This window comes from Phyllobates terribilis, unplaced genomic scaffold (assembly GCF_046119375.1).
Source record: "Phyllobates terribilis strain yellow unplaced genomic scaffold, ASM4611937v1 Scaffold_11__3_contigs__length_659146591, whole genome shotgun sequence".
NCBI lineage: Eukaryota > Metazoa > Chordata > Amphibia > Anura > Dendrobatidae > Phyllobates > Phyllobates terribilis.
In genome coordinates, this window is record NW_027362771.1 from 262703395 (window position 1) to 262720201 (window position 16807).

Consider the following 16807-nt stretch of genomic DNA (forward strand, 5'->3'; position numbering starts at 1 on the left):
TATGAATTTTTAGATTTGACAAACTTTTTTTTTTTTTTTTTTCATCCTCATTCCCTGAAGGGACTCGTGCTACGATAGCCACAGGCTGAGATGTACAGTGGCATGTAAAAGTTTGTGCACCCCTGGTCAAAATGACTGTTGTGAACAGTTGGGCAAGTTGAAGATGAAATGATCTCTAAAAGGCCTAAAGTTAAAAATGACACATTTCCTTTGTGATTTAGTTAAAAAAAAAAAAAAAACAAACCTAAATATATGTCATTTTTCACATTGGGCCAATGCAAAAGTTTGGGCACCTTTGGACACTTGTGTGCTCAGATAACTTTGACCAAGGTTTCACACAGTAACCGCTTTCTGACATGATACGTACTAATACGTATCTGTGCCCTGGGCCTTATGGACCAGATACGTATTAGTACGCATCGGCAATTCCGCCCGCACACAGGCTGTGCGGGCAGAATCGCCGCCGGATGTCAACTGACTGTCACAGCTGACACCCGGTGCTATGTGCTGTGGGCGGTTCCGCACTGCTCCCAGCTCATTAACCCCCGAAATTCTGCGATCGAAGTCGATCGCAGCATTCCCGTGGCAAGAGGAGGTAAGCACCATTACTTACCTCCTCACCGGCGTCCCGAGCTGTCTGTGGCCGAGGCCCCGTGGTTGTCATGATGACCAGGATGTTGTCATAACGATAAACGGGTCACCAGACAGCAGGAAGATACTTTGATCGTGCGCAGTTCACGATCACAGTATCTTCTGCCTGTGCAGCGCTGACAGGCTGTACAGCACAGGGATGGTGCTGCATCTCTATGCTATACAGGCGATCAGCCTGCAAAAAGTGAAAGTCCCATAGTGGGACAACATGTAAAAGTTAAAGAATCAGAAGGTGAAAAAAATAAAATATTTTTTGTAAAAATATTTAAAAAAAAAAGAAAAAAATAATCCCCAAAAAAGAAATTATAATGTACCCATCAATAAATAGTATTCTGAAACAAAACAATAAAAGTTACCACATTTGTTATCTCCACATCTGGAATGATCTGACCTATAAAACTGTCCCACTAGTTAACCCCTTTAGTGAACACGGCAAAAAAATTAAAATAAAAGCGAAGCAAAAAAACAATGCTTTATCATACCGCCCAACAAAAAAATGGAATAAAATGCGATCAAAATGACGAATGTAAATAAAAATAGGCCCACTGAAACGTCATCTTGTCCCGCAAAAAACAAGCCGCCATACAGCTCCATCATCCGAAAAATAAAAAAGTTATAGCTCTCAGAATAAAGCGATGCAAAAATATTCTTTTTTCTATAAAATAGTTTTTGTTGTGTAAAAGCGCCAAAACATAACTATATAAATGTGGTACCACTGTAAACGTACTAACCCGAAGAATAAAGCTGCCTTATCAATTTTACCACACGCGGAACGGCATAAAAAAAAAAAAACCAAAAAAATCTATTCCTGTATTGTTGTTTTTTGTTTATTCTGCCTCCCAAAAATTGGAATAGAAAGCGATCAAAAGATGTCACGTGCCTGAAAATGGTACCAATAAAAACGTCAACTTGTACCACAAAAAACTGGCAATCACATGAGTCGGCCGAAATTTGGAAAAATTATAGCTCTCAAAATATGGCGATGCAAAAACTAGTCTTTGCAAAAAAAAAGTGTCCTTTAGTGTGTGACAGCTGTCAATCATAAAAACCCGATATGAATCTGGTATCACTATAATCGCACCGACCCGAAGAATAAAGTCGTCTAATCACTTATACGGCACGAGGAAAGGCGTAAAAAATAAACTCTATTATTAGGGTTGGGCTAGGGTTGGGTTTTTTTCAAAAGTAAAAAAAAAAACGATATGGTGACTAGTGTTGAGTGCAAGTGCTCGCTACTTGAGTTTGCATCAGGTGCTCGGGTATGCACCAAGTATCGCGGGTGCTCGAGTGACATGCTCGAGTCTCCGCCCCATATGCTTCACCGCCAAAAAGACCTGGCGGGGATTGCCTGCCATGCACGAGCGATCCCCGGATGTTTTTTTTTTTTTGGATGTCTAACAGCCATGAAACATGCGGGGTGGGGACTCGAGCATGTCACTTGAGCATCCGCGATACATGGTGCATACCTGAGTACCCGATGCAAACTCAAATAGCGAGCACTTGCACTTAAGACTAATGACAACTTATTCAATATGATGACTTAATGTTATCAATTTCTGTGTCGTACCTTTGGGTTTAAAATATTCACTATACCCCATGATAAAATCCTTGAGAGGGGCTAGTTTCCAAAATGGGGTCACTTGTGGGGGGTTTCCACTATTTAGGCGCATCAGGGGCTCTCCAAACGCGACATGTCTGCTCTCAATTCCAACCAATTTTGCGTTCAAAAACAGTGTATTTTCCCCACATATGGGGGTATCGGCGTACTCAGGAGAAATTGCGCAACAGTTTTTGGGGTCCATTTTCTCCTTTTACAGTTGTGAAAATTAAAAAAAATTGGGGCTAAAAGATAACTTTTGTGGAAAAATGTGAAAATTTTATTTTTACAGCTCAATGTTATAAATTTCTGTGAAGCACCTGGGGGCGTTCAAGGTGCTGACCACACATCTAGATAAGTTTCCTGTGGGGTCTAGATTCCAAAATGGTGCCACTTGTGGGGGGTTTCCACTGTTTAGGCACATCAGCAGCTCTCCAAACTCTACATGGCGTCCGCTAATTATTCAAGCAAATTTTACATTCAAAAAGTCTAATGGCGCTCCTTCCCTTACGAACCCTGCAGTGCGTCCAAACAGTGGTTTTCCCCCACATATGGGATATTGGCATGCTCAGGAGAATTTGCACAACAAATTTTGGGGTCCATTATTTCCTTTTACCCTTGCAAAAATAAAAAAATTGGGGCCTAAAGTAACATTTTTGTGAAAGGTTAAATGTTCATTTTTTTTTTTCTTCCACTTTCCAAAAATTCCTGTGAATCACCTGAAGGGTTAATAAACTTATTGAATGTGGTTTTGAGCACCATTAAGTATGGGGGTGGATCAATCATGCTTTGGGGGTTGTGTTTCCGCCAGTGGTACAAAGAACATTTCACGGCTAGAGGGAAGAATGGATTCAATGAAATTTCAACAAATTATTGATGCAAACATAGAACTGAAACACAGAACTGAAAGAATTTTCCAATGAAGAATGGATAAAAATCCCCCAAATAAGCATTCAAAGACTCTTGGCTGGCTACAAAAAGCATTTGCAAGCTGTGATAGTTGTAAAAAAAAATGGGGGGTGTCACTACGTACTAACCATGCAGGGTGCCCAAACTTTTGCATCTGCCCATTTTCCTTTTTGTCATTTTTAAAATGTAAAAAATTACAATATATGTTTTGGGGACCTAAAATACAAAGGAAATGTGTCATCTTTAACTTTAGGCCTTTTAGAGATCAGGTCATCTTCAACTTGCTTAACAGTTCACAATACCAGTAATTTTGACCAGGGGTGAGGAAACTATTACATGTCACTGTGTGTTCCAGCTTTCTATTCTAACATCTTGCAGCATGATTATGGGAATAAGCCTCTGCGCACTTTTTGGAACATTACATGCTCTTAAGGGTCCGCAAGAGAACTGCATTTAATACTAAATGGCAAAATCCAGAAATGGACATTTATTTTCTAAAGATGCGTTCAAAATCTGACACTCCTGTGTATGCAAGAACTTATAGTAGCTTTATAATGGTTTTGGCCGAGACAAACTAGTATTCCAAGGAGATTTTAAGATGTTAATTGCTTTTTTCTACTATGTAATGTTCTTGGTGTTTGAAATTACTCTTGGTATTTCTTGCTTTTAATTAACACCTGTAATAATATTATAGATTAATGTTGCTCATCTTGCAGAAAGTTTCAGTTAAATCAGGTTTTCATCAAGTGATGGACCCTATTTACTAGGTGGAGGACTCCCAGCATTGCTAAGAATGAGGAGCTCCCATTTTCAGATGGAGACTTGGTCACTTTTATGCAGCGGTTCTGGATAGAAATAAATCTTAAGCCATGTGCACACGTGGCTGGTTTTGCATTGCAACAAAGCGCCATGTAGTGCATGTAAATCAGGGTTAGAGGACACTATCCTGTCTACTGCTGTTGCTTTTCTGGTAACTTTTTTTTTTTTTTTTTTATTTTTCCCCTTTCCCAATCTTTTTTGCAGGAAACTCGTAGGATTCTTCAGTTTCATTATGTAAACTGGCCGGACCACGATGTGCCATCATCTTTCGATTCTATTCTTGACATGATTAGTTTGATGCGGGATTATCAGGTTCACGAGGAGGTTCCTTTATGTATTCATTGCAGGTATGCAATCTTTGCAGAATTGTATGAAATGGTAACACTATTGTGGCATGAACAGACTAGAAGTAGAGTATTGTCCTCCTCTCTTTAGTGCAGGGTGTGGACGGACAGGAGCCATTTGTGCGATAGATTATACGTGGAACCTGCTGAAGGCTCGGGTAAGTGGCCAGCATGGAAACCGCAGTTCAGAAGATGCCAGTTGGCAGGAGGTTTTAACCCATTAGTGTCTTTTTTTCTTCAGAAAATACCTGGAGAGTTTAATGTTTTTAGTTTAATTCAAGATATGAGGACACAGCGGCATTCGGCCGTCCAAACCAAGGTACGGAATTTGCAGCAGTTACTATTAGAAACCACCTGTAGGTGATGCACTATTTTTTTCTACAAATTGATGGCATATTTGCTTTTAAGTCACTGGCAGTTTGTATTCCTTCAATGTTCTATTTTGATACTTAGCAATGGGCTCTTAATGTACTGTTAATGGCATAATCCAACCATATTATGACAACAAAACCAAAAAGCTTTGATTTCTGTAGGAGCCTGTGCTGCTCATGGGCACCAGGGCTGTGGAGTCAGTAAGCCAAACCACCGACTTCTCAATTTCCCTGACTCCGACTCCACAGCTCTACCTCACTACTGAGCGTCTACATAAAGTGCAGCACAGATTCATCTCAACTAAAAGCAGAGATCTTTATATCCTGAACAGAACAGACATTTATAGGACATTTCATCACTTTCCTAAATTCTTATGAAAATATTTACACTACATACTGCATTGTACCAATTTATTATATATTTTAAGAGTCTGAGTTAGTCCATTTTATACCGACTCCCACTCCACCAAAATGGACACCGACTCCACAGTCCTGATTATGCACACCCACAAACCCACTTTCAAAAAAAAGTTGGGACGCTGTGTAAAATGTAAAGACAAGAAAGCCTTCTGTCATGGATTACCCTGATGGTTTTACTGCTAAGACATTACTTCCTGTTCTTTGATAGTTAAAATAAATTTTGTAGTTTCAATTTAATTTTTCTCTTGTTGCTTTGCTATCTTGGCATATTCAGTGCCTTGTGATTGTATTACATCTCTCTCAATATTCAATAAATAAAGATAAAAAAAAGACAAGCATGCAGTGATTTCGAAATCTTATAGCCAAATTTTATTCACAACAGAACATGGAACACAGATCAGAAGATGAAAGTTAGACCATTTTCTATTTGGTTTTAAAAAGAATTACATAATTAAGAATTTGATGGCGGCAACACATCTTAAGACTTGGAACATGTCTACCATTGTGTAGCATATTTTATTCTTTTTACAACAATCTGTAAACATTTGAGAAATAAAGAGATCAATTTTATCAGAGTTTTGTTTCATTCTTGTCTGATCAAGGGTCCTAGGTCGTCTTATCCTGATTATTTACAAATCATTGCGTTCCTGTTTTCTTTGTTACACAGCGTCCCAACTTTTTTGGATTTGGGGTATATGTATATTATGTATTTGTGTAAATATTATGCAATACGTACAGTACATACCAAAAGTTTGGACACACCTTCTCATTTAAAGATTTTTCTGTATTTTCATGACTATGAAAATTGTACATTCACACTGAAGGCATCAAAACTATGAGTTAACACATGTGGAATTATATACTTAACAAAAAAGTGTGAAACAACTGAAAATATGTCTTATATTCTAGGTTCTTCAAAGTAGCCACCTTTTGCTTAGATGACTGCTTTGCACACTCTTGGCGTTCTCTTGATGAGCTTCAAGAGGTAGTCACCGGAAATGGTTTTCACTTCACAGGTGTGCCCTGTCAGGTTTAATAAGTGGGATTTCTTGCCTTATAAATGGGGTTGGGACCATCAGTTGTGTTGTGCAAAAGTCAGATGGATACACAGGTGATAGTCCTACTAAATAGACTGTTAGAATTTGTATTATGACAAGAAAAAAGCAGCTAAGTAAAGAAAAACGAGTGGCCATCATTACTTTAAGAAATGAAGGTCAGTCAGTCCGAAAAATTAGGCAAACTTTGAAAGTGTCCCCAAGTGCAGTTGCAAAAACCATCAAGCGCTACAAAGAAACTGGCTCGTATGAGGACCGCCCCAGGAAAGGAAGACCAAGAGTCACCTCTGCTTCTGAGGATAAGTTTATTCGCGTCACCAGCCTCAGAAATCGCAGGTTAACAGCAGCTCAGATTAGAGACCAGGTCAATGCCACACAGAGTTCTAGCAGCAGACATATCTCTACAACAACTGTTAAGAGGAGACTTTGTGCAGCAGGCCTTCATGGTAAAATAGCTGCTAGGAAACCACTGCTAAGGACAGGCAACAAGCAGAAGAGACTTGTTTGGGCTAAAGAACACAAGGAATGGACATTAGACCAGTGGAAATCTGTGCTTTGGTCTGAGGAGTCCAAATTTGAGATCTTTGGTTCCAAGCACCGTGTCTTTGTGCAACGCAGAAAAGGTGAACGGATGGACTCTACATGCCTGGTTCCCACCGTGAAGCATGGAGGAGGAGGTGTGATGGTGTGGGGGTGCTTTGCTGGTGACACTGTTGGGGATTTATTCAAAATTGAAGGCATACTGAACCAGCATGGCTACCACAGCATCTTGCAGCGGCATGCTATTCCATCTGGTTTGCGTTTAGTTGGACCATCATTTATTTTTCAATAGGACAATGACCCCAAACATACCTCCAGGCTGTGTAAGGGCTATTTGACCAAGAAGGAGAGTGATGGGGTGCTACGCCAGATGACCTGGCCTCCACAGTCACTAGACCTGAACCCAATCGAGATGGTTTGGGGTGAGCTGGACCGCAGAGTGAAGGCAAAAGGGCCAACAAGTGATAAGCATCTCTGGTACCTCCTTCAAGATTGTTGGAAGACCATTTCCTGTGACTACCTCTTGAAGCTCATCAAGAGAATGGCAAGAGTGTGCAAAGCAGTCATCAAAGCAAAAGGTGGCTACTTTGAAGAACCTAGAATATAAGACATATTTTCAGTTGTTTCACACTTTTTTGTTAAGTATATAATTCCACATGTGTTAATTCATAATTTTGATGCCTTCAGTGTGAATGTACAATTTTCATAGTCATGAAAATACAGAAAAATCTTTAAATGAGAAGGTGTGTCCAAACTTTTGGTCTGTACTGCATGAGGCAGCACAGTGGCTCAGTGGTTAACACTATTGTTTTGCAGCGCTGTGGTCCTGGGGTCAAATCCCACCAAGGAAAACATCTACAAGGAGTTTGTATGTTCTCCCCTTGTTTGTGTGGGTTTCCTCTGGGTTCTCCGGTTTCCTCCCACACTCCAAAGACATACTGATAGGGAATTTAGATTTTGAGCCCCAGTGGGGACAGTGATGATATCTGTAAAGTGCTGAATAATACGATAGAAGCAAGTGTAATACATTTTTTAATATTAATCATTGCTCACAGTTACGATTCTGCAGTCACATAGTGACTACAGACATTTCTGAAATCCTGCGCTGACTATTGGTTTACCAATTCCCGTGTTTTTTTTTCTGTGTAGGAACAGTATGAACTCGTGCACCGTGCCATAGCTCAGCTTTTTCAGAAGCAGCTGGAGGTGTATGAAAATGAGGCCACAAAGATTGGGGATGACTTGGTATGTAAAACTGGACTGGAACTATATTGCCGTGTTAAGTGTTATTACTGGATATGAAAACGTGTTTAAAGGGTTCCTTTGGCCAATTTTCAGTAAAATAAAGAAATCTGCATTCCCTGCTCCTTGTGGACCTCAACAGTATCCAAAGTGATGGGTCAGGCACGTAAATGCTGCAATCAATCTAACATGGTTGGTCGCAACAGTCATCTGGCATCATCACTTCCAGTACTTGTTGGACCCACTTGATGCCTACTATATTTTTTTAGATCCTTCCCTACAAGAAAATCCCTTTAATGCTATTTTTGCATGTGGGAAGAGAACCATGAGAAGGAACATCATGCTATATGTAGAAAAAAAAACTTCAGAGGGAACCCATCAAAAATTTCATGCTGCCCAAACCATGAATGCAGGCAGGTATATTCTCTGAACTGCTTCGGCATAGCAGAGAAAATATACTTTTGAAGATCCAGCAACTCCACCCGTACTGGCTAGTCCGAGCGCTGATGAAAGATATTGTCAGGTCTACCCACTGCGTGTTCGTAGGGAGATGCTTGTCCATCACCTGTAACACTGCGGTTCTGGACTAGTCTGGTCTCCTGGCGGATCTTGAAAGTATATTTTGTCTGAAACAGATTGTTTCAGAGAATATACCGGGCTGCAAACATGCAACCAGGCTGCGATTAATGACGCCGATTGTTTGAGAATCCATCAATTGCCTGGCAGGTTACTTTTAAATTAACAATTATATCTTTTTTTTTTTTTTTTTTTTATTATATATCCACCAGGTATTGCAAATGTTTGATTTTTTTATAAAAATACTACAGTACCTCCTTTAGAAGCTGCTTTCAACTGCCGGCCAGCCAACAGAGTATGGAAATTCCCTTTTCTGAGGCTCTTGGATGGGGGAATTCTGTACTCTTTATAACAAAGTATTATTCTAAAGAAACTGCTTTCAGAACTGACATCTACTCTGTATGAAGCACCTGAGCCTGTCACATGATCTGTGACTAAAATATGTCCGTTTAAGGGATTAAATAGAAAGAAGAAAATGATTTTAATAATAAGCTGTGTATTAAAGGATTTGGAGACCTTCCTATAGAAATCTATATTATATTGCTATGATTTAAGGGATTCTTTTGATAAGATGAAAGAAGACAACTACCTGTGGGCAGCGTTTGACCCCATACGTTTTTGGAGTATGGGGGAAATGTCTGTAAAGTGCTGTGGAATGTGATGGGGCTATATAAGCAAGCATAATAAATGTTTATATATCACTGCACACTGTCATGAGTCTGCAGTTACATAGTGACTATAGACATGGCGCAATAGAAGAAAAATATATACAGTAAATACCTCGCTAATCAATGCACGGTAATGAGTAGAACTAGATAGATAATGTTTAAATATGACTATTAACATTTGTACACTACTTCTATATCTCTAGGATGAAAATTCTGAAAATGCAGTAAATTCCTCAGAGAATGATAAAATGGATTCTCCACCACCAAAACCACCTAGAATCCGCAGGTAAGTAAATGGGTTCGATAATCCTATGTAATTTGTGCTAATAGGTTTGTGTGTGTGTATTTTTTTTCTCTAAGTTTTTAATCATAAAAATTTTTTTTTTTGAGGATTTGTGTGTTGGATCCTCTCACCTACTTTACGATCTCCCAATCTTACGGTTTTAAGTCTATTTTTAGGCTTAAATTGAGTTGCAGATGAGTATTAGAATAACTTCCATAGGAAGTGATGTGCTTGCTGTTCCCATAACCTTGGGTTTCAGCTTTGCATATTAAGTTCTTGTGGCAATTGCTGTGGTGTGACATTCGAGCTCTGCTTGGAAGAACAATATTACTTTACTGGCTGAAGGGCTGAAATAAACTATAATATAGCAGCAAACAATTAGAGGTGACAGTCAAGTGCCTGAAATGTAGAATCAAGATTTTATGAACTTCTGAAATCGTCATTATTTCTATCTTAGTTCACATGTGGTTTTACAGCAGAGTGTCTACAAAATCTCCTTTTGGAAATGACAACTATTCAAAAAGAATGTCTGAACATTTGGCTGAAGAACGAATGCTTATGTAGAAAAGCGCCATAAAAGCTGCGCCACTATGAAGCCCCTGCCGTTGAACTATTCTGTTTATACTTCATTATATTCCAGTATGCAGATATTAGTACCTATCTGTAGGACACATAACTACTAGATCGGTGGGGGTCCATCCGCTGATACCGCCAATGACTGCCAGACAGTCTTCTGCAGAAGGAGATTAACAGTGATTGAGCATGTACACTGCTCTCCATTCAGGAATAAAGTCACCCACTGGTACAAACGGACGGGTGAAAACTTCGTTACCGGCGTACCGCTTTAAGGTTCCATTCTTAAGGCATATGGATTGGCATTGTGTTTATGGGATGACCGCTTTAAATGTGAGAACACTAGTATTCCTGCATTGCAAACACTTCTGGGCTATGCCCCTACTAATGTAACACATTAACAAAAAGCTGTAAGGGGGCACAGAAATGCTTGCACAGCCTGAATCCTCCCAAGACCAGACCCTTTATAGGTAGGCTTGGCACCCTCATGAGGTCAGAAATATATAAATTAATATTGCAAGCTCTGTTTAATGTGAACAGGCTTTTTTGGTTCTCTGTACATTTTCTGTGCATGTTATATAATCACTTTTTATACCATTGGTGTGTTTACAAAGCAGTCATAGGAGACCGATCTGCATATTGTATGAGCTTATTTCAGTGTGTTGTCTATGAATCGGTTGATGTAGAATAGGCTGTGTATTCCATGACTGTGCCAGTGTATTGTCACACTCCTGTTATGAATGCCACAATGTTTCTATTTTAACATCCTGGAAGAAAGTGAAGTGTTGTCTATTTCTGGCGTAAGTGCTGCATTCCACGGGCTCTGCACCAAAGCTGTTTGATGTTTAAACCCCACGCTCTTAAGACTTGAGGGTTTTTCTTTGGGCTTTTGCCAAGAAGCTTCCAAAGTCTTGTTGAATTCAGTTCTTTGTACCGAGCTACATTTGTACTTGCAGTGCTTCTGTCAGTCTTTCAGAAACGCTTTGGTTATTACACCCTATTGTGTCCCATGTGAATACCTTTATCCTTTCGCTTAACCTGCAGCAAACGATGACAAACGGCCACTTTGTTAGCTTGTACTTTAACTGGTGAAACAGCAGTTGTGGTCTGTTACTAGGAAGCAACTGAAAGAATCTTAATGCCTTGTGGGAAATTGCCGGAAAAGTGGATCTGAAGTTTTGTGTTGCAGCTCCACGTGTGCAAATGCCATTTATGCTTGAGTGATGGTTATTTATTAATGGAATGAGATTTTACAAATGGAAATAACTTTTGTTTATATGGTAATATCTAGAGGAATGCTGGTGCTATTGTATACGGGTTAAATGACAACCTCTCTAGCTGTGGGACACTGCTATAATGTAGTTACAGACAGCTCTGACGATGCCCCAATCTGTGTAGTACAGGTGCTTCTCACAAAATTAGAATATCATCAAAAGTTTCAGTTCTTCAATTCAAAAAGTGAAACTCATATTATATAGTCATTACAAACAGAGTGATCTATTTCAAGTGTTTATTTCTGTTAATGTTGATGATTATGGCTTACAGCCAATGAAAACAAAAGTCATTATCTCAATAAATTTTAAATAATTAAAAAAAAACACCTGCAAAGGCTTCCTAAGCATTTAAAAAGGTTCCTTAGTCTGTTTCAGTAGGCTCCACAATCATGAGGAAGACTGCGGACTTGACAGATGTCCAGAAGGCAGTCATTGACACACTCCACAAGGAGGGTAAGTTACAAAAGGTCATTGCTAAAGAAGCTGGCTGTTCAGAGTGCTGTATCCAAGCATATTAATGGAAAATTGAGTGGAAGGAAAAAGTGTTAGAAAAAATAGGTGCACAAGCAACCGGGATAACCACAGCCTTGAAATGATTGTTAAGAAAAAGCCATTCAAAAATTTGGGGGAGATTCACAAGGAGTGGACTGCTGCTGGAGTCATTGCTTCAAGAGCCACCACACACAGACGTATCCAGGACATGGACTACAAGTGTCGCATTCCTTGTGTCAAGCCACTCATGATCAATAGACAATGCCAGAAGCGTCTTACCTGGGCCAAGGAGAAAAAGACCTGGACTGTTGCTCAGTGGTCCAAGGTGTTGTTTTCAGATGAAAGTAAATTTTGCATTTCATTTCGAAATTGAGGTCCCAGAGTCTGGAGGAAGAGTGGAGAGGCCACAATCCAAGCTGCTTGAGGTCTAATGTGAAGTTTCCACAATCAGTGATGGTTTGGGGAGCTATGTCATCTGCTGGTGTAGGTCCACTGTGTTTTATCAAGACCAAAGTCAGCGCAGCCGTCTACCAGGAAATTTTAGGGCACTTCACGCTTCCCTCTGCCGACAAGCTTTTTGGAGATGGAAATTTCATTCTCCAGCAGGACTTGCCACCTGTCCACACTGCCAAAAGTACCAATACCTGGTTTAAAAACAACAGTATCACTGTGCTTGATTGGCCAGCAAACTCACCTGACCGTAACTCCATAGATTATGGGGTATTCTCAAGAGGAAGCTGAGACACCAGACCCAACAATGCAGATGAGCTGAAGGCAGCTATCAAAGCAACCTGGGCTTCCATAACACCTCAGCAGTGCCACAGGCTGATCGCCTCCATGCCACGCCGCATTGATGCAGTAATTGATGCAATGGGAGCCCCGACCAAGTATTGAGTGCATTTACTGAACATACATTTCAGATTTTAAAAATATTTTTTTCAAGCTGTTATAAAGTATTCTAATTTACTGAGATAATGACTTTTGTGTTTTCATTGGCTGTAAGCCATAATCAACATTAACAGAAATAAACACTTGAAATAGATCACTCTGTAATGACTCTGTATAATGAGTTTCACTTTTTGTTTTGAAGAACTGAAATAAATTAACTTTTTGATGATCTAATTTTGTGAGAAGCACCTGTATATAGTGTAATTGATGTGCCGAGGGTACGAATGGGGCTTTCCATTGTGCGCCTCTGTAGTGCAGTAGTTTGGTAATGTGATCTGCACAGCCACATTTACTTAGAGTACATCTACACATTGTGATGTGGTAAAATTGCCTATATAATGTCACATCCAGAAACCATATTGGCCTCTAGGTAATTTGCAGGTAAAAGGCATTTACCTGACAGCGGCATTTAACACACACTGGCATGGGGGCGCATCCTTCCATGCGTCCATCAGCTTGTTCGTGACGTGTTCGCGGGCCGCCGATTGGTTGCTATGATAGCCGGAGGTCAGCTCAAGACTTCTGTGCGTCTCATTACAGAGTTCCTTTGAAGCCCTGCTTGTGGCCAAGCTTCAAAGGAGACCGTGAGTTTTACTATATGCTGTATAGGGGACTAATAAGAAAGTGAAAAAATATGAAAAAAAGAACAAAACAAAAAACACAACTTCAAATCACCCATCTTTTTTCCTTCGTTAAAAATATTTTTTTAAAAAAACACCTGTGGGATTGACTTTAGAAAAGTCAGATCTATCAAAATGTAAAAATAATTAACCCGATCAATAAACAAGTCAAAATGTACGTGTTTTTTTTTTTTTTTGTCACTAAAATTCCACAAAAAAATGATGTAACAAGCGATCCTAACGTCACATTAATCTCAAAATGGTCTCAATAAAAACTTTTGTCACGCCCCGCAAAAAATAGGCTGTCGCACAGCATCCACAGAAAAATAAAAACATTACGGGTCTTAGAAAATGGCGACACAACCCAATTTTTTTTTTTTGTGTAAACTTCTGATTTTTTTTTTTTTCCACTGTTTAGTGAGCCGTGACTGTTGTAGGCCCCTGCACCATCACAAAGCTTGGTAGCGAGCAGCTATGGGGAGAATAAAGCTTATTTTTTCTCCCTGTAGCTGCTGCTCCAGTAAGCTGGCTACACAGGATTTACCACTATATCTGCAGGTAAATGGCATTTCTGGATGTGACTGGTTTCCTTTTAAATGGTGAGAAAAATATTTAAAAATTAAAAAAAATTGATGTTACCAATTTCTGAAAGCGGTAACTTTTTCTGTCGGGGGGGTATTTTTTTGTGATAGGCTGACTTTTTTTTTTTTATTACTACCATTTGGTACATATGATGCTTCAAACATATTTTTTTATATTTTTAGGGAGGCGTGGTAATTAAATAAACATGCAATTCTGGTGTTTTCTTTTGTTTTTTTCTTCAGTGTTTACTGTACAGGTTAATTAAATTTTGTATTATGATGGAACTTTAACAGATGTAACTACTCAACATATGCTTATTTTTTTATTTTATTGAAGGCAGAATAAAAAGGGTGATTTTTTTAAAATGTTCAGGTCTCATTTTTTTCATATTTTTAACACTTTTTTTCACTTTTTTAAAAATTTTTTAGTTCCATTAGGGGAGTTGAACTTGCGATTGATTGCTTTTTCTGTATGCTGCAATACAAAGATGTAGCAGTGTATAGTTAAAGGCTTGGTCCGAAACCCATAAGTAAAGGCTGTAACATCTCGACACTCTCCTTGCTTCATTTGCAGCCCTGAAAAGAAGCATCATCACTGATTTGTTTCAGGGGCAAGTCCCTGCAGTGTCTCCATTGTGCAGTGCCCATCCCCCATGCACAGTCTCCCCTTATGCGATGAGTGCAGTGTCCAGTCTGTTGTCTGCTTAGCTGAATTGTGATAAGCTGGCATCTGAGCAGTGTCACTATGCCCAACAGACCAGTGACGTCACCTGCGGGGGCAACGCTAGTCCTCTCAGCTCCAGCTTCCATCTCACAGGCAGACAGGGTTGCAATATTGTTGCAATACAGCAGAGCTGAGAGAGAAGCAAAAAATGTGTTTGCAAGAAGACCATTTTCATTTCTCCTGTTCTGTTAGTTCCTTGTCTCACACTGGTAACTCTCCCTTGATGTAAAATAATCTCTGGAGGCAGTTATCTTCCATGTGCGTCCGCCCCATAGCCTGGCATAGCTCATTTACATACAGCACTTGGATTTCTTTGGAATAAGACATCAGATCGCAGATATCAATGTATCATGTTATTCAGCTTCCTAGGACCTACATGCTCATATAAACCTTGTGGAGGGTTGATCCCACTGACAGATTCCTTTTTAACTGTTAAGGGGGTGGTCTTAATCAGTGACTGGCAGGTATCTCTATGCAAATTTATACCAGCTAGGCAATCACTGATTAGGCCCACCCCTTTGACTGCTAAGCTCAGAACGAGTAGCAGTGTTCATAATTATGAAAAGTTTTACTAAATCTTTTCCTAAAAACCTACATACAGGGAGGACCAAAACTGTATACACACCTCAATAGTGGTTATTTATGCCCTTTTTAAAAGAAAATGATGGCAAAAAATATCTAGTATTTTCAACGTCACTAAAGATGTATGTAGTCACATGACTGCTAGATCCCCCATGTGGCCATTAGGAGAGTGAAAATGGCAGTAGCACACTTGACACTCAAGCACTGCAAGACCGTTTTGAAGCATTGGAAATTTGACAATGTGTATGAAGTAAGATAATGGTGAATTTCCACCTCGTTCCCTTAACACCCTTTGCCTTTGTGGGTGAACCCTAAAGAATGTGGTATATCATAGAACACCGGTTGCATTATGAGAAGAAATTGAAATGTTAGCAGAGCAATCACTGTGGGCACATTTAGTTTAAAGCTGTTTGTGCAGTGGTTCACACAAAATAGAAGTGTCTGGATGTTAATGGTGACCATTTTGAGCACCAATGTGATGTCAAACATGTCTTCCTGATTCCCTATGTTGTCTATATAAATCTAGTAATACAGCTTTAATACACTTTTTTTTGGGCCACCCTGTATATCAGTATGTTCAGCTTGTTCTGCTGGCCGATCAGATTGCATAGTAAATGTGACTGCTTCACTTGTAAGCTGGTATAACGTGGCATTTTAGATACTGTATGTATCTTTGCCCGAATCAAGGAGCTGATTGGCTGATGAGATACAGGGAAGAGCACTGGGCAGTGAAGAGTTGTGGCGAACAAAATTGAACCGGTTCAGGAGAAGCAGTGTCTTGAAGGAAGCAGAACGTTGGTGTATGATGAAGGATTGGCAGCGCTAGAGCATGAGAAGGACAGCTGTAAGCAGAGACTGAGCCATAAACAGTCCTCCAACCCAGCCATATTCTTGTGGTTGTGCATTGGAGAAAGACATTGGGTGCTACAGGACTCTAAGGGTAATGAGAAGACGTATCTGGCAGTGAGGAGGTTAACAGTGCCTCCACCTTCAGATATTCAAATTTTCTTCAGAGAGGAAGAGGACTAGAACTCTAGTGCCACCTATAGGAAATGGCAATCCTAAAAGTCAATATTGACCCTTTAAGGAGCATTGCTATATGTCTTAGGACTAAGGCTATGTGCCCACGATGCAGAAATGCTGCATATTTTTTCCACTTCTCCCTGGCAGGAAAAACGCATGCGGTTTTTACATGCGTTTTTCCCGCCAGGTAGAAGCGTTTCTCAAGTGTTTTTGCATGCATTTCTGCATGCGGGTTATCAAGCGCTTTTCCAAGCGATTTTTAGCATCACTTGGAAAAGTGCTTGACAACTTGTTCACACTATACAGTACAGACCAAAAGTTTGGACACACCTCATTTAAAGATGTTTCTGTATTTTCATGACTATGAAAATTGTACATTCACACTGAAGGCATCAAAACTATGAATTAACACATGTGGAATTATATACTTAACAAAAAAGTGTGAAACAACTGAAAATATGTCTTATATTCTAGGTTCTTCAAAGTAGCCACCTTTTGCTTAGATGACTGCTTTG

General features: G+C 39.7%; 1 protein-coding gene and 1 long non-coding RNA gene across 2 annotated transcripts in view; one reads left to right on the plus strand and one right to left on the minus strand.

Moving 5' to 3' along the window:
* Positions 1-16807, plus strand: part of PTPN12 (protein tyrosine phosphatase non-receptor type 12) — a 72279-nt gene that overhangs the window by 46301 nt on the left and 9171 nt on the right. Inside the window, exons 8-12 of the mRNA XM_073652288.1 lie at positions 4181-4323; positions 4412-4478; positions 4562-4639; positions 7856-7951; positions 9396-9478. Of these exons, the coding sequence (XP_073508389.1) occupies positions 4181-4323; positions 4412-4478; positions 4562-4639; positions 7856-7951; positions 9396-9478 (467 nt within the window). The remainder of the gene's footprint in view (positions 1-4180; positions 4324-4411; positions 4479-4561; positions 4640-7855; positions 7952-9395; positions 9479-16807) is intronic.
* Positions 1-16807, minus strand: part of LOC141166047 (uncharacterized) — a 37972-nt gene that overhangs the window by 16587 nt on the left and 4578 nt on the right. The window lies entirely within an intron of this gene.